General features: G+C 40.5%; 2 protein-coding genes and 1 long non-coding RNA gene across 5 annotated transcripts in view; all 3 read left to right on the top strand.

Moving 5' to 3' along the window:
• LOC102307081 (myelin-oligodendrocyte glycoprotein) overlaps positions 1-6,048 on the top strand; it is a 9,205-nt gene extending 3,157 nt beyond the window's left edge. The window contains exons 2-5 of the mRNA XM_014340645.2: positions 501-851; positions 985-1,056; positions 1,159-1,251; positions 5,329-6,048. Of these exons, the coding sequence (XP_014196131.1) occupies positions 501-851; positions 985-1,056; positions 1,159-1,251; positions 5,329-5,453 (641 nt within the window). The 3' untranslated portion in view covers positions 5,454-6,048. The remainder of the gene's footprint in view (positions 1-500; positions 852-984; positions 1,057-1,158; positions 1,252-5,328) is intronic.
• Positions 6,049-11,148: 5,100 nt separating this feature from the next.
• Positions 11,149-13,188, top strand: LOC121811810. The gene is made up of 3 exons (XR_006052775.1): positions 11,149-11,327; positions 11,986-12,321; positions 13,103-13,188. It is a non-coding gene; the product is annotated as an uncharacterized LOC121811810 (long non-coding RNA).
• A 2,384-nt stretch (positions 13,189-15,572) lies between these two features.
• The window catches only part of LOC102306160, a 7,777-nt gene continuing 5,703 nt past the window's right edge, over positions 15,573-17,646 (top strand). The window contains exons 1-2 of one of the 3 annotated variants that reach the window (XM_014340646.2): positions 15,573-15,786; positions 17,191-17,511. In XM_014340646.2, the coding sequence (XP_014196132.1) occupies positions 17,298-17,511 (214 nt within the window). In that variant the 5' untranslated portion in view covers positions 15,573-15,786; positions 17,191-17,297. Of the gene's footprint in view, positions 15,787-16,069; positions 16,921-17,190; positions 17,512-17,646 lie in introns of those variants that run through there. The other 2 variants (XM_042212733.1, XM_005944029.3) reach the window with 2 other exon arrangements.

Below are 17,646 nucleotides of genomic sequence, written 5' to 3'. Positions count from 1 at the left end.
CACCACTGTTGTGTCATAAAAAAATTCTAATGAGGATAATGATAATAAAACAATTAATAATAATTATTAACATTAGCCCGCGACTTTGTTCCAGTTTTGAATTTTGGCCCACTGTGTATTTGAGTTTGACACCCCTGCAATAACACAATAATCAAATGAACTAATGGTGAAAGCTGTCACAATGTGCAGCCCTGACTTCGATTAGCTTAAAATGCCAGAATCTCTTTTTTCCCCCCTTTTTTTAAAAGGGAAAAGTTAAATTTTTTACAGTCCCTATTCTTACAGTTTGCATGACTTCCTGAACGAATCCAATAGTGTGTTTAAACGAAATGCTTGGTATGTACAACTTGCACTGTCTGGGTAAACAGATTAACAGATAGCTGTATGTTTCTTGTTTAGCTTGGTGACCCCCGCTTTAACCATATGTACCTGCATGAACTTGAAAGTGGAGACAATGTATGTGCAGTCTTTGTTCATGTTAAAACTGTTTGTTTCTCCAGGAAAACTTCAAACTTCGAGCTCTACTCAGGGAATCGAAAGATCAAACGGTGATGATCTCACTTTTCAGTGTAAAATCCCCCCGAGAACCAACTTGAAGTGCCCCTCTCTGGTTCTGAAACGAGTCGATGGAAATACAAGTTACCCCACAAGTGTCATCTACACCTGTCGAAATGGAAAGGAAGATCTTGATTCACAGCCGGAACAATACAGAAACCGGGTGAAGTTCATCAATGAGGACATGAGGAGAGGAATGATCACTGTACGGATCCAATCAGTCCAGCAGTCTGATAGCGGAAAGTACAAATGGTTTATCCCAAATTCAAAATACGCCTGTTCTTTTGATGTTGTTGGTAAGTTGGTTCATGAGCTTGTTCATTATTTGATATCACTGGTATTACTTAATAAATGTTGGAATTGTATATGGTTAGGTAAGTAAGAAACAGAATTAAAACAACTTGATGGTTTTTACCTCATTTGAAACAGTGACAGAGAAGCAAAACCTTACTAAGGAGAATGACACCAGCACAACAGCAACAGAGGAAATGCCAGATACAGGTAAGACTGGCACAATGAGGTCATCGGTTTGTTTTTAAGTTTGTTTGAAAAAAACAGAAAATCAAGACGTATACCTTACAAACACTTTGCTTTTCCCTTTAGATCCTGCACCAGAGATCCGTCATCATTATTATGCCCTCATTCCCGTCTTTGCTCTTCTCATAGCTCCTGTTTTCCTGATGCTCTTCAAGAACAGTGAGTTAAACAGCATTACATTTTTAATTTAGCCATCACCGACTTTTGCATTCAGGCTTTTGAATTGGTACGCTCAGTCAAGTTGATTCATAGATCTGGTTTCTCAGCTGAAGTCCATTGATCAAATGAGGACCACAGGAGGATTCATTATTTGTTTTTCAGCACAGGCTGAGCTCCGTTATGGTGCAAGGCTATTTTAAACAACCAGCACTCGTTTGTTTCCGCTAATAAATGCACCCCTAACAAACAGCTACTGAACGACAAGTCACAAAAAGTGATGTAAAGGTGTGGAATGATATTTACGTCATAACAAATGCACAAGCGCATTTAAATTCCACGCATGTAAATTCATGTAAACCGTGCAGACAGTCTGCATTGCACACACTGCTATAGTTTCACACTCAGCCAGTAGCTCCCTGCACTCAGAGGCAAATCCTGCTCAAACGAATAAATGTACTTTTACCGTCTGGAGGCGGAGACCAATGTAGCACACAGTGCTAATGTGATTGGTCATTTTGATGCACACTTCAGGTTACTGTGTTAAACTGAGGTACGCTGTGGCAGCGACAGAAACGCTGTTTTAAACCATACTTGTTAACATTTTGAAAACATAGCAGTGGCAAAACTGTCACTGTATTACTTTAATGCTGAAGAAAGCAGAGGATTCGAAAGTATGTTCTCTTGTACAGTATTACATAGCTTAAAACTTATAACGAGGACCAGGAAAGAAAGTGTGCATCAGAATGTGGCAACTATAAGTTTGGCCAAAATAACGATGTTTAAACCAATCAACATAAAGTTGCTCAGTCTGCAGGAAACACATGTAACTGCACGTTTCAAAGCGTGCCCTTGAAGTCTTTAATAAGTCTTTAAGATGAGTTTCAGCATTAAAGTGAAGCCCGTCATAAATCAGTACAACAGAAGTAACTGCTGTAGCTAAACTAGCAAACTGCGCTTTCAAAACATCAACACATCCTCACAACTGATATGTAGCACAGATCAACTCTTTGCTTTATTCATAAAATATAACTATAAAAATGCAAATACTTCTCTAATCATATGTCGCAGAATTAGATTCATATAAAATATACATCAACTAATTAATTGTGGTGTGATTTTTAGCTTCAGTGAATTAGTCCCATCAGTGGTGTACACTTTAATGACTGAACACTTATATGGAGTTTGAAGTATATTTTAATGCAGAATATTTGTACTTTTACTTCAGTAAAAATGTATTTTTACAGACTACACATGTACTGTAGTATTACTTTTTCATATAAGTATAGGATTTAGGATGGGTACTTCTTCCACAGCTGTAAACAGCAGATAACACCTGGCATGCAGCAGCTACAAGCATAGTGTGTTATAGTTATATGACCTTTTAGATTTATACAGCATGATGGCAACAACCTGAACTGTTCATCAGACACTATCTCAGCCCAATGAGCTACTTACCAAAGACAGTGTGTCACATCCTGCTCTGCTGTCCACCCCACAGACTGTCTGTGGTCACGGTGTGTGGAGCTCTGGAGCCAGATGGCAACAACATAAACACATTTTATAAAATTACGTTTACTCGACTTTTTCCTGTTGTGTGCTTCTCATTGTGATTTTTAAAAGCTGTGTAATACTGTACAACAGATTAATGGGGCAGCAGTGCAGAGGCTTCAGAACTAACCTTAGAATTAAATTAACATTAAATAGTCCAGTGACAGTTGTCAGTGTTTCCACTGATGTACAACAAACCGTAACTGCTGATGATTAATTCAGCAACCTTTATTTTTCAACTTCTAAACAAATGCAGTTTAAAACAGCTTTTCTGTCCCTGTCACAGTGTAACTCAGTTTAGCGCAGTAACCTCAAGTGTCGATCAAAGTGACCAATCACATTAGGACCCCGTCTACCTTTGTCTGCCTCCAGACAGCAAAAGTAAGTTTAAAAGCATAAGCAGGATTTCTCTCCGAGCGCAGGAAGCTCTCTGCGCTGTGAAACTGTAGCAGCACATTCAAACCAGGCGCTCTTGCGTGTGCGATGGCTTCTTTGTGAGTTCTGCGCATGATGAGATAAATATCGTTCACATTAAGGTTGTACCCCCTCACTGATACCATTTCTAATTTCCATCTCTTATAAAATTATAGTATGCTAAATTGTGCTCATTTTCTGAGTGCTCATAGTTTACTTTCATTTTGTTTAAAATTAATTCATTAGATTTTTTTAATCTCTTTGAAGTTCCAAATTTCGCACTGTACCTTTAATCAAACACTATTGCTATCCATAATAAGCATATACTGTTAAACATTAGACGACATGGATATAAAACAGATGGGAGCTAGTGTTTTCTAAGCTCAACACATAAATGGCACTCTGGCCATCAGCCAGGCTTTCTGAAAATCCACCCATGTGAAGTGTTGTTGGTCTCCAGGTGGGTGCGTCTGGTTAACTTTCCAGATGGTTCGGCTGGTTATGTTGCAGCTTCCGTTTAAAGTGACTCTACAAAGTCTTGAATCACTCATATTTATTTGTACGTTAGTTCCAATGAGACAGACGCTCTTGCCTTCTTACTTATGTGTTTAGTTAATTTTATTATCGTTTTTTTAATTTATTTTTTTGTGGTCTTGAGCACCAGTTCTTTTCTTTACTTGTCTGATCATCGGCTGCTTTTTCACTCATTTTTCAGGCCTGTCCCTATACCTGACCATCTTCAGATAAACTGTTTGTTTGTTTTTTGGTTAAATATAATATACCACGTTCTGACTGAGAGATTTCTGAAAAATTCAAACGTGCACCTCTGCTGTCACTTCCCACACAAATAAAGATAAAAAGCTAAACAGCAGTGTGACGTTTGTAGGGTTACTGAAGTTGAGCTAGCTGGTATGTAATGATGTGCTTGGTGGTGCCAGCTACACAGCTATGGTTAGTATAATATAAACATTAGCACAGTAAAGCTGAAGGATGAACACTAACTTTTCCAATCGATTAGATACAACTTTATTAATCCCTCGGGTTGGTTCCTCCAGGAAATTCGGTTTCCAATAGCACAGCACCGACAGAAGTTACAGAATGTGAGCAGAAATATACCATATATATAAATATACACAAGGGATAAATAGAATAAATAGGAATGCAAGGGATTTGCACATTTCAAGTACTGTGAGTCTATTGCTCCGTTGGATATTAAGTATTGCACAGTGAAGAGGCACTACAGCTTAGTTGTTCCCTCCTCCTCTGTCCTCCTGTCTCCCCTCCCTCTCCCCTCCAGAGAGGAGTTAAACAGTTTGGCGTGTGGAACAAGGAGTTTTTAAGTCTGTTGGTCTTTGGGAGAAGCAACCTGTCACTGAACAGACTCTTCTGGTTGTTAATGGCCGTGTGCAGAGGATGCTGTGGCATTGTCCATCATGTCCAGCAGTTTCTTTAGTGTCCTTTTCTCTGCCACTGTCACCAGAGTGTCCAGCTTCATGCCGACCACAGAGCTAGCCCTCCTGATCAGTTTCTCCAGCCTGGATGAGTCCTTCTTTGCTGTGCTGCTCCCCCAGCACACCACAGCATAGAAAAGTACTCCTGCAACCACCGAACATTAGCATTCACATTGTAGGAACCTGTAAACTAGGGGTGGGGAACTGCAGGCCTCAAGGGCCGGTGCCCTGCAGGTTTAAGATATCACCCTGGGTCAACACCTGAATCAAATGATTAGTTGATTCCCAGGCCTCCAGAGAACTTGAAGATATGTTGAGGAGGCAATTTAGCCGTTTGAATGAGCTGTGCTGGATCAAGGATGCATCTAAAACCTGCAGGACACTGGCTCTCGAGGCCTGGAGTTTCTCCCAGTGACCTTGACTTGACCTTGAAGTCAGAGGTCAAGTTTTCTGCACGTACAGTTTGGATGTTTTAGAATCACATGTTTTAGAATCACATGTTAATGCTTGTAGAACAATGAAATTATTTGCTGCCGACTGAAATGGTGAAGCTATTTTTTACCTGGATAAGACGAAACCTTGCTTTTTAATTCAGCCCTCGGTTTAGTGCTTTTGGATAGTACAGCATCATTTCAGTTTCTAACTGGTTTTCTTGTTCTCACAGGGATTTGGAAGACTGAAGAGAAAGACTCTGAGCTGGAAACCCAAGGTAACAAAGCAAAGGAAGGAGATGAAGAGGAACAGCTCAAGAAACCATCAGCAGGAGGAACTGACGGACTGAAAGGATAATCTCATCATCACGGCCAGAGAAAAGAAGCTTTTTTGAATATCCACCATTTGGGCCATTCATCTGATCCTTCTGTCAGTTGCTCAGGTGCAACTAAATATTTCCTGGAAACGTAGAAAAAAGTAAGATTGTTTTATGAATTATTTGGAAAATCAAATTACTTAAGAGTAGGGCTGCCACGATCAGTCGACTAGTCACGATTACGTCGACTATCAAAATCATCGACGGCTGATTTAATAGTCGACACGTCGTTTGATGCTTTGTAAGATCCCAAAATACGCAGGAATAAGTAGCAGGATTTAAGAGTGTAATAACGGACTGAAACAGAAGATGGCAGCACTGCATGTACAAGGATGCCAGCTGCCGTTAAACCCCGAAGAAGAAGAAGCTGTTTCCAAATTCAGGAACTGCATCCTCCTGTGCCCGCATTTGTAGGCCGATTACGTTACAGCCACATGACGAAGACTGTCCAAACTCAAACACTCCGACAAATGCGGCCCAGAAATGCGTCCTTCATTTCCCCAGATTTGAAGGATGGGTCGTGGCCCAACCTATCCCAGAATTCATAGCGCGGCCCAGCTCAGTTTCCAACAATGGTGGCAGGTAGTTAGTTTTAATGTTACTCTTATTATTCTTTCTGGGTCACAAAATAAACGTTTAACATATTTTCAGGTGAGAATGTAGCTGTGTAAACCTCAAATATCTGCTCAGTTTATCAGGACACCACATATTTTCAAAAGCGCTCCGACCAGCTCGATAGCTAGCCAGGGTTCAAGGTCACTAGAGCCGTGAGAACACCGGACTCCCGGCAGATCGTTTTCAAACCCACCGCCGTCTTTCGCTACTCAGGTTAAACATACATAAGTCACTTAGAGAACTTAAAAATGTTGTTGTTTGGCTTTTTTCTGTATTTTATTTGTTCCTGAGTAAATCTGTTTGGCTGAGATTAAAGTTATAGTTTTTACACAGCTGAATAAACGTCAAGCAGACAGCTGATTATCAGAAGTGTGAGATGCTGGAGAATATACTCCAGTGTCCTGTTATATTTTAGATAGCAAGGAGCAGACGGCTGAGTTTATTAAACTTCACCAAAACAATCTGCAAACTTCATTAACATTTAATAAACTATCATCTTTAAAGCTTAAACACTTAAAGCTGTAAGCTAATGATAGTTATAGCATTAGCTGGTGCAATAAGCTGGATGATGATCTGATTAGTCGACTAATCGCAAAGATAATCGGTGACTAGTCGACTATCAGAATAATCATTTGTGGCAGCCCTACTTAATAGCCATTTGTAGCAGGGATTTAAAAGCCTTCTAAGCCCATGAAAGTGTTCACGATCCCATTAACTATTTTAAAATCCTGGTGGAAGTGCAACCAAATAAGCTAGAGCAATAATTTTTTGCATATTAAAACAGAGGAGTTGTACTTCCAGATCAGTATTTAACTTGTCCCAGGTTGCAGTTTCCTTCCACTAATGGCTTTGCAAAAAGTGCAAGAAACAACAAAAAATTTATTATTATCCAGACAAATTTTGCTGATCTGATCAGCTGTTCACAGCACTTCCTGCGTTTGAATAAACTTTATCATGTTGTCAGCAGGAACTATCACCTCATTTTGTGGGAAATGTAGTTTTTTGTTTTGTTTTGTTTTTCAGAAAGTTCACTCAGCCTATTGAAAGTCATCTTTGACTTTCTGTATAGTTTCTGTGACACAGTTGGAAATAGTTTATTTTTGAGGCACATGCTGTTGCAGATTGTGCACAAGATCGATTTTTGTTTTTGCAGCAGTTTATAAAAATTAGTGTTTGTTAGAAATGAAATTCTGAGGATACAAAATAAATTTCCTGTGGTTCGGAACTATTTTGCAACAGTTTTCACCTCTGAAATCTCTTTTATTAGAAAAATGTGTTAAAAAATATAATTTTTAATTTATTTGTAGTTTTTTGCACCTTTTTAGCAATTTATGTCGTTACTATGGACTTAATGCATACATATTATTAAAATTTGCGATACAGTGATTGTAATGTATGTATTGTATGTTTAGCAACTTGAAATCCTCCAAAAACTGACACTATAGCATCAAAAATGTAAAGACTTGTTCTATGATGGGCTTACAAGGTTAAGCAAAACTTACCTTTCACTAATTTTGTCATTCTAGCTAGCAAACAATCCCCAAGTGGCTAATTTTGCAGTTGCATTTGAAACCCCTGTCACGTGTTTGCACATTAAACGATTTTATCTTACCATAATTTATTTATATAGCACTTTAAAAACAACACACGGCCGACCAAAGGCGAGTAAATAAAAATGAGTTTTTAATCTGGATTTAAAAACCAGCACTGATGTAGAGTTCCTGATGTGAAGAGGAAGATTGTTCCAAAGCTTTGGGGCCACAATAGAGAACGCTCCGTCTCCTCCAACTTTCATCCATCATTTAGGGACTCTGAGCAACACCTGCTCAGCTGACCGGAGTGAATGAGGGGCAGCATATAAATTCAGGTACCAGACCATTTAAGGATTTAAAAACCAGTAAAAGGAGTTTAAAATTGATCCTAAATTTAATTGGAAGCCAGTGTAAGGAGGCCAGAACCGGAGTAATATGCTTAAATTGTCTTTTACCAGTTACAAACCGTTTCACAACATTCTGCACCAGTTCCAGACGTGACCGAGTGCTCTGGCCAAACCCTGTTACTCCAAGCATGAGGTTATGATCGTCTCAAAGAGTATACGTATACACTTATACTGACACTCATTAAGCTTTCACAAGCTCTGAATCACGAGGCTCCTGCCTACATCTCTGATCTTTTACAGCCGCACGCTCCCTCTCGCAGCCTGAGATCCTCTAATCAAAAGCTGTTGGTCGTTTTAAGACCAGAGGAGATGTTTTAGAGCGGTGGCCCCCAGGTTGTGGAGTGCTTTGCCTCCATCTTTACATTGCCTTGATTGCATTCATTCTTTTAAACAGCAGCTTAAGACTCTTTCATTTAGATTGGCTTTTAACTAGAGTTGTGCAGTTTGTTCGATTGTGCTGTTTTATGTATCTGTTTTATATTATTGTGAAGCACTTTGTGGTTCTTATTCTGTTAAGAGTGCTATATAAATAAAGTATCTACAATTAATTGTGTTGAATGTTTGCTCCGTTGTGTTGAAATGTTATTTTGCTACAATTGTGCTACATTTGCTTTCTAAATAGTTTCTTTCTTTCTAAATTTATTACATTTTTAAGGAGAAAAACGTAAGTGTGTGTGTGTGTGTGTGTGTGTGTGTGTGTGTGTGTGTGTGTGTGTGTGTTTTTTAAGTATTATGTGAGACCATCCCAGTTTGACCTACCTTACCTTAATTTCAAGTCAGTCTGACTGGATTTCAAAGTAAAAGCCCTTGGAAATGTCTTTGGTGCTCCAAAATCTCATCAGGTTTGTTTAATTTTTTTCTTTCTTTCTTAACTCTGAATGACGACATAGGGAAACATGGAGGCACTATCAACTTCAGCTTCATAGTATCTCACCCTACAGTTACTCGGCCACTCTAAATTAACTCTTGCATTGTGAAATATAAAATCAGCCTTTCGAAATGCACAGTGGGAGAAGTGATCTACTTCTGAATAAGAACAAGACCAGAGAAAGTGAGTTCAGTTTGAGGATGATGCCTATAAGACGGTCCATCCTGGGACAGCATGTTGAGCTGGTGGAGCATAGGATGTGCACACTGACAATTAGCTGAAGCAGAAGACCAACAAAGAGCCTCTACACACAAAAGGGGCTGAGCAGCCTCTATTTTGTGGAAAAAGTGGAGACCCTGTAACGTGCAGCAAAATTATAGAGATGTTCTTTCCCTCAGTTCAAATGAGTACGGTGCTGAGGTCTGCTGGTGACACCAGAAACGATGAATAATCCAACCAGGACGGCTCCTCTGTGGAGGATTTTGAAGCTGGATTGGTGAGAACACACTGATAATGCTTTTTTTTTCTTCTCAACTTTACTACTAGAAGAATATAATCTATCATATGAGTAATCATTCTAGCTGAGATTTGTACCTTTAGCCAAAAGCTTTTGAGTAGGATTTCCGGATGGTAAGTCTGCTATGAGCCGTCCAGCCCAGTGTACTACTTTTCCAGAATCGCTCTGACACAGGATATTGCGAGTTTTAAGAGTGCTGTGTTTCTAGAGATTTGTTGGATGCTGAAGAACTCTGATAGAAAAATGCCCACAACATTCCAGACAGTGATATTAGGGGCCAACGTAATGCTGTCCAGAGGACGTATCCAGTCAGACACCCTGTTTCTGACGTCTTATTCCAGGAACTTCATTTAGTTTCAATTTAGAATTATTGTGGACTTCAGGAAGCACACAGCCCCACTCCCCCCCATCATCCTGACTGACACCCCCATCACCTCTGTGGACTCATTCCGCTTCCTGGGTACCACCATCACCCAGGACCTGAAGTGGGAGCCCACCATCACCTCCGTCATTAAGAAAGCCCAGCAGAGGATGTACTTCCTGAGGCAGCTGAAGAAATTCAACCTGCCAACACGGACGATGATGCAGTTCTACACCGCAATCATCGAGTCCATCCTCACCTCCTCCATCACCGTGTGGTACGCTGGAGCCACTATCAGGGACAAACAGAGACTGCAGCGTGTTGTGCGCTCTGCTGAGAAGGTGATTGGCTGCAGACTCCCATCTCTGCAGGACCTGTACACCTCCAGGACACTGCGGCGTGCAGCTCGGATCTCAGCTGACCCTTCTCACCCTGGACACAGTCTGTTTGACCTGCTCCCCTCAGGCAGGAGGCTCCGGTCCATTCGCACCAGAACCTCTCGCCATAAGAACAGTTTCTTCCCCTCTGCTGTCGGACACATGAACAATAACCGTATGACTGTTCCCGCCACTAACACATGACCCTACGCTGTGTCACTGCATCATTCCATGTTTGGCACTGATCACCACCTGCACTCATGTATATATCATGTATATATCTATCCACTTAGCACTTTTAATTCTTATTCTTATTTTTATTTCATGTCTATTTAAGCGTAATTTATGACAGTATGTTTGCACTGAAGCACCGCAGCAATTTCCAAATGTTGTAAACCTGCTCAACATTTGGCAATAAACCCCTTCTGATTCTGATTCTGAGAAGCAGACTGTATGTTATAGTGACTCTTGCAGTTTAACTGAACTTTGTTGGACTGCTGCCTAATAGTAAGAAGGTTATTGGATGCCCTGACCCGCTATCACTATTTAGAAACATATCAGAGTTGATATTGACAGAGTGCCACTGTGAGGGTGTATACTGTACCTAGACCATGGAAATATGAAGTATCCTTTTATACCATTAGGAAAATTATTTGAATCGTGGTTCTTATGCTTGGCAATACTTGATATACACACACGACGTAAAACCATGTGGGAGTTTGCACAGTGAGTCAAAGTTGGAAGAAAACCGTGTGCGATCAGCGTCTAAATGCGGCAGTGCAACTGTACATTTTGGCTGCTTTATCCTGAGGTTTGTAGCTGATATAAAAAGGAGAATTTTAGAGCATTTAAAACAATTTCTTTTGAGCAGTGCAATCAGGGAATTTCTGATGATTCATTACATTCCCTGTAAACTGACATTTTTCCTATAAAGAACATTTAATCTGAAGAAACAAAAACGTGCCTAAACTTGTGCTAACAGCGGCATTTAGTGACATTTGCAGTGTAGCCGGGTAAACGATGTCTGCGGACGGGAGGGAGGTGGTTCGTCGTTCAGCGCTAGCTCGTTTACAGCTAGCTCAGACGAACCTGCGGCCGCGTAAATGTTTTGGCTTCCCTTATGGACACACTCGCTCCGATCATCGCGCTGTGCTTTCTTGGGGTTTTTTCTTCAGCAGGTAACTCCAACTTATTTAAATGGCACGTTTGTACGTTTACATCACTAGGAGAACTACAGGCTGTTCGTGTATTTGTAAGCCTGTATGATTTTACCGGTGTTAAAAACCTAATGGCTTCTGTTGTGTGATGCAATTCTGTGGCTTCTCAACTCTTGAAGTTTACAGCGGAAACACTAAATCAATTTTTGGCGCAACACTGATAAGAAGCAGGGAGAGGAAGATTTCCAAAGCCGTTAATGGCATGATGATACTTTTAATCAGTCAACAGGTTATCGGCAGTAGAGCATTTGTGGTGCTCTGCCGCCAGAGTCGGCACCGGCATTTTCTTTGGCTGCGAACAGAAATCGTGATCATCAGCTTATTTTGTCGGAGTGGTTTTTGTTTGCATCATTGTTGGCTTTATGGCGAACCGATGCGGTTAATAAGAGTGCAGTTATGGTCACACTTTAGATGGAAGGTGGTATTTCCATCTGAGCAGATGTCTATAAACTTCCTGCTCTGGGTCCTTTGGAATTTCTTAGGGTAAAAAATATCTGACTGTGGGCTCGGAATGCTTGAAGTCCTGCTACTGAACAATAAACTAACACATTTCGTTGAGAATTCAAATGTAATTTGGAGACTGTCAAATTATCTAAATGTTGCTTTTTTCCCTCCCCAGAAACTCCTCAAAGCTATTGCCCATCCCCACTGATTCAGGCAGAAGAAGGTCGTAATGTCTCATTACCATGTTATGTGGATCCCTCAGTTGACCTGTCTGCTTATACCGTGGACTGGAAACAAACGGACTTGAACGATGTTGCCTTCTCGTGGCGACACGGGCAGGAAAATCATGGTGCACAGGCGGCGAGCTATAGAAGCAGAGCAAGTATCAACTCTGGAGACCTTAGCAGAGGAAATCTAACCCTGCAGATCTTCTCAGCACGCCTGTCTGATAGCGGGCGTTACAGGTGTTTTGTGCCAAAACTGAAAGCCTTTTGCATCGTTCATCTTAATGGTAAACACTCTAAATAACCAAGTTTAGTTTGATACTAAGTTTTGTCAAACGTACCTTTTATATTTGGTTTTGGAATTTGGTTAAAGAAAGAGCAGAAAAGTGACTTTCCCTTTAAATGTAACAGTCCCAAATAATATGCAAAAGATGTGAGGGCTTTATTTCATGTTAACAGTTATAGCTTTGATAACACCGAGTGAACCATCGTGTCCTTGTATATTTTGATTTTGTCACAAAGGAAGCTTGAACGGCATGAATGTGACTGAATTTGGCTGATGTTGTGCTGTGTTGTTTAGTACTTTTCTGTGTTGATGTTCAGTTTCACAGCAATCTAGTTTTCCACTTATCATTATAACTTTCCCACAGGTGTGAATGTGAGTGTTGTCTTTATTTGTTAGTCCTGTGTCAGACTGGGCACCTGTCCACGGTGCACCTGTCCACGGTGCACCTGCCCACGGTGCACCTGTCCACGGTGCACCTGTCCACGGTGCACCTGCCCACGGTGCACCATGTACAGGGTGCGCCCTGCCGGTTGCCCTATGGTAGCTGGGATAGGTTCCAGCTTCTCCTTGTAACCCTAACAAGGATAAACGGAAGAGAAGTGGAACACAATAAAATTAAAATAGAACTTTATTCTGTTTCGTTTTATCCAAAGTAATTTAACATGGACTTGGAGGACACTATCAGACATGCTATCTTTTAAAAATATATATATTTTCTTTAGACTATTATGTTTAGACAGTCTCATATATTTCAAATACTGAGAATTTATTTATTTTTACAGTAACCAAAGAGATTAATGTCAGGTCCAGCACAACCACATCTCCAAATCTCAACAGCACAACCACAACGCTGAAGCCAAATGATCCAGGCAAGTGACTTTGAACTTTTCTTCTTTTCGCTTAATTAAGTTCAATTTAGTTTTATTTATAGTGTGAAATCACAACAGCATTCAGCTCAGGCTGCTTTGTATTACCAGGTAGAGACCTTAATGCAGACCTCACCACAACACAGAGAAAAGATGTTGAATGACCTATTTTTTTTCTTCACAGCAGACATTTTGAGCTGATGACGAATGGTTTCTTTTTAAGTGTCCCATTAAGTCATGAAAGTGATGCATCAAGAGCAATAGCAGAGTCCACTGCAGCCATGCATGATCACCCCCTGTGTACTTCAAAGGCTTATAGCTCACAAAATATTAGCCTGAAGTTAATATAATATAAATGTATATTAGGACGAAGGCAAAATTTTGCAGGGCTTCAGTTACTCTGCTAGAAAACGTGGAAACTTCCTTGGGGGAGCCTTCCCCAGTGTTTTACTAGGGATCAGCTTTCTGGAATGATAAACATCTTTAAAAATAAAAGAACTCTTCATTCGTGCCCCAAACTTGTGGTTTGATTTTTATATTCTGAAAAATGACTCACTTTTGCCTTGTTGGCTGCATGCAGTTCCTGTGAAAACTCGTGTATGCGCTAGAGAAGTGGGTTACACGTGAAGTCGTGTAGAGGGCTAGCTTCCTCTTTGTCAAGTCAAGGTTTGAAAGTACCTAAGTTTTAAAGGTTGCGTTAAAATTCACAAAAACTGCTGTTGTCAGCATGCCACCAGTCACCAGACTGCACAACTCATCTCCATGGTGTTGTCATTCACATTGTTGCAAAACTTTTCCATTACATATCAGAGTTAAACACAATGAAAGTGAAAGGAACTGGCTTCAACACTGATACATGATATTTGAAAAATTCCTCAGCAGCAGATTTTTTTGGTGTCCTGTTCCAACTGCTTTACTTATTTATTTTATTTATTTTTAATTTCTTTGCTTATCTGTTAGTTCTGTTAGTGTGCAGGCAGTAATACTGGGAAGAGAAGTCTCAGATCCTGACACAGCCGTCTGTGCTTGACCCATTTCAGCTTCCCTCCAGCCAACAACTGTGCTAAATTTGTAATTACAAGGTTTTATAAAATACATTTGAATTAAAAATGATCTAAATGTAATAATAATTCATGAATGGCATCACATTAATTTGCCTTTTAATTTCTGATTCTTTCAGATAAACGTCTTGCCGTTCTCCTTCCTGTTGGTATCGTCTTTCTCCTGGCTGTCGTTGGATTTTTTCTGAAGAAATGTGTAAAGATCCGTAAAATTATGTAGCAAAATTATACATTACACTGATATTAAATGTAAATAAAACACATAAGCCAAACACAAACTTTTATTGTTCAACTTGAAATGTCTGAAGACAACTTAAGTTTCTTTTATGCTTTTTTTCTCATTTTTACTCCATTTTGCATCAATTATTACAAGTGCGTCTTTCCATGTTTGCGTGTTTATCAAGGGCAATGCGTGGGGAAGCTGACAGGGCAGAAACGAGGAGTGGACCGTTCAAGCCACGTTGAACTTCAGTCTTTGGAGAATTCAACAATGAAATACGACACGAACAAGGCTTCTTGAGAAACGAGTGAAGTACAATGTTGTGCTTGTCTTTGATTGGCTGAGTAATCAAAATGATTTTAGATTCTCAAGCTGCTCTCATTACGTTACAGCTGGTTTGAGTACAACTTAATTCAAATTAATTACGTTGGATCGTTTTAAGCGTTTCTAAAAGCTCATCCTTGTTCCCATTTAGAGACTCGTATTTGATCTGTGTTATTGTATTGTATTTCATATTGGAATAGTGTGTGCTTTTGTTTAGTGTATGTAGCACTTTGCAGTGTGTGTGTGTGTGTGTGTCTGTTGCACATATATGTTGTATAGCCATTTATGTATATAAGTATATGCATAAACTGTGCCCCCCCTTCCTTCTACATGTTTGCACTGATGCTCTGTATCTCATTGTACATCTGTATAGTGACAACAAAGGCATTCTATTCTATATAAGCGTATGCTTACTTTATACATGGATGTTTTGTAACATTTTAACTCATTTTATTCTTTCTTTTGTTTTAACTACATTGTCTCTCTGTTCAACAATTTGGCCTTGATGTCTTTTAAGTAAATTAATGGTTACAGATCTGGGAACAATCACCGAGTGACTTACTGGTTATGTTTTAAATTCCAAAAATGAATTGGGACTCTGAGAGGCAGAACAAACAATCAAACAATCTGAAAGTATACTTCTGCTAAAAATCATGATGTGTTGGTTGAATATACAGCGTCCTCCATAATGTTTTTAAGATTGTATTTTTTTTCTCTGTACACCAGCACGGTGGATTTGCGTAATGTTTTTTTTTCCGTGAACGGGAAACTTCTTAAAGAAGCAGTTTGTCCAATCGTGTTTTAAATAAAGTTCTTTGAAAAGAAATTCCGCCAAAAAGTACGTCCGCGACGTAAGTACGCGCCACAGTCAGCCAATAAGCGTTCGGAGTCTTTCTAAAAGGCGCGAAATTCAGCTAGGACGAGGAAGTCGGGGGAGGAGCGTTGTCATGTGTTCGTGTAACATGGAGGGAGAGTTGTTCTTCTGCGTGCACTGGGTAACGTGTTTTTAATTGTTTTCCACCTAAATGTGAGAGTTATTTCTGTAAATGTAAATCTGCAATGTTCCTGCATGCTGCTTGTGTTTATTGGTTGCATGAATTGCTTGAATTTTTTTTTTGTTCAAAACATTTTGATGGCGAGGAGACAAATATTTGCGAGGAAATCAGAGTTTCTTAATTTGTGAACTTTTGCTGTCAACATTTTAAACTGTTATCAAAGCCTCGTGTGGTAGCTTCCCCAGTAATGATGACAGTGAAGACTCCGGGTTATTCAGTAAGTATTCTCTAAAGGTTTGGGATCAGGTCAGAAGATAACATTGGTCTTTTGAATATACTTTACTCAGCTGAGAACAGATTGTTTGGTTTTTGCACTGTTGCATAGCATTGTGCAGAAAGTCACGAACCACTCCACAAGTTTTGGATTCTTTTGCCCCCAAGTATCTGGATGTTGTTGTAAATGTATTAAGTCGTCTTGAGCAATAGTTTTATTTTAAGGTCTTTCAAAAAACATTTTGGACGCTGGATTCTTGACCAGGCGTGACTGTACCTACGAGGCCATTCTCAAAGACTTATTAGACCAAGACCAGTGCCATCATCTCCTCATGCTGTGCAGTGTGTCCTTGCAACTGGACAAATGAAGAACAAAAGGAGTGGCAGAAAGGCGCTGACTGATTGGGATCCATCTGACTTCAGCATGGCAGTGATCCCAGACACACGAGCAGTGCAGTACAACCACACAATCGGCAGCTGACGTTCAAAACAGAAATGATTGGTGGCTCGAGACTCTTGTACAGTAGGGTGTGTACTTTCTGAAAGACTCGTACACACCGGACCAAAAGCGGGGTGTTGGAAGTAAGCGGCTGAGGCGGGGGTCAGTTATTGGTCCGGTTATCTTTTAGGAGAGGGCTGATGGGTCAGTGTGAAAACGGCACGTGGTGGAAGACTGACGTAGGTTTCGCCGGCTGCTGGCGTAACTTCCCCTTTCAGGCTGCGCGAGCTTGAATGAAGTCGCGCGCTAAACCGGTTTGTGAAACAAGATGAGATCGTGTGTTCGTCTTTGTGCCCCACGCGACCTCCTCCTCATGTCATGCATAGCTGTGTGTTTTCCGTCATCTGATGGAGCTCTGAAGGGTAACTTGACTTGCACTTTGCTGGCTGTTTAGCTCGTGGGTACCAATACGGCATTAGCAGGGCGGGCTGTTCACTTGTTGTTGTTAGGAAAAGCCGTTTGGCGTGCGTGACCTGAGCAAACTCGCTGATTATTCTCGGGGGACAGCACATAACTTCTATGTTCAAGTATAAAACGGGTCCAGGAGCAGTGTTCAGCTGAAACGGCTGCTGTTTTAAGGTATGAGATCGTGACCTTAATTCAAAGGTACTCAAGTTGTTGTTCCTCTCCAGAAGAACCTCGAGCCATTTGCCCAGTTACGGAAATTGATGCAAAGGAAGGTGATGATGTCATCCTCCCGTTTTATGTGGTTCCCCCTGTCAACCTGTCTGCGTTCACCATGGACTGGTCAAGAACCAACCCGAGTGTGGTCGTCTACTCCTATCGACACCAACAGGAGTCGCATGATGCAGAGATGGATGCAACAGTCAGACGTGAAGACCTGAACAGAGGAAATCTGACACTGTGGATCCCCTCAGTGCAGATGTCCCACAGTGGAGAATACACAGGCTTCGTCATGGACCTCAGTATCAAGTGTAGTGTTCAACTTAATGGTAAGGACCTGAGTACTAGTTTGTGTTGTCTGATGTACTTGATATGAATGTAATGAAGAAATCCACTTAATGATATAAAATGATCTTCCACTTGGGGAAACGCAAACATAGAATAACATGATTTAAAACTGAAAA

This window comes from Haplochromis burtoni, unplaced genomic scaffold (genome assembly GCF_018398535.1).
Source record: "Haplochromis burtoni strain Fernald_Lab_line unplaced genomic scaffold, NCSU_Asbu1 Contig_389, whole genome shotgun sequence".
Lineage (NCBI taxonomy): Eukaryota > Metazoa > Chordata > Actinopteri > Cichliformes > Cichlidae > Haplochromis > Haplochromis burtoni.
Note: the sequence above shows the minus strand (reverse complement) of the source record. Positions and strands in the feature narration are given on the sequence as shown.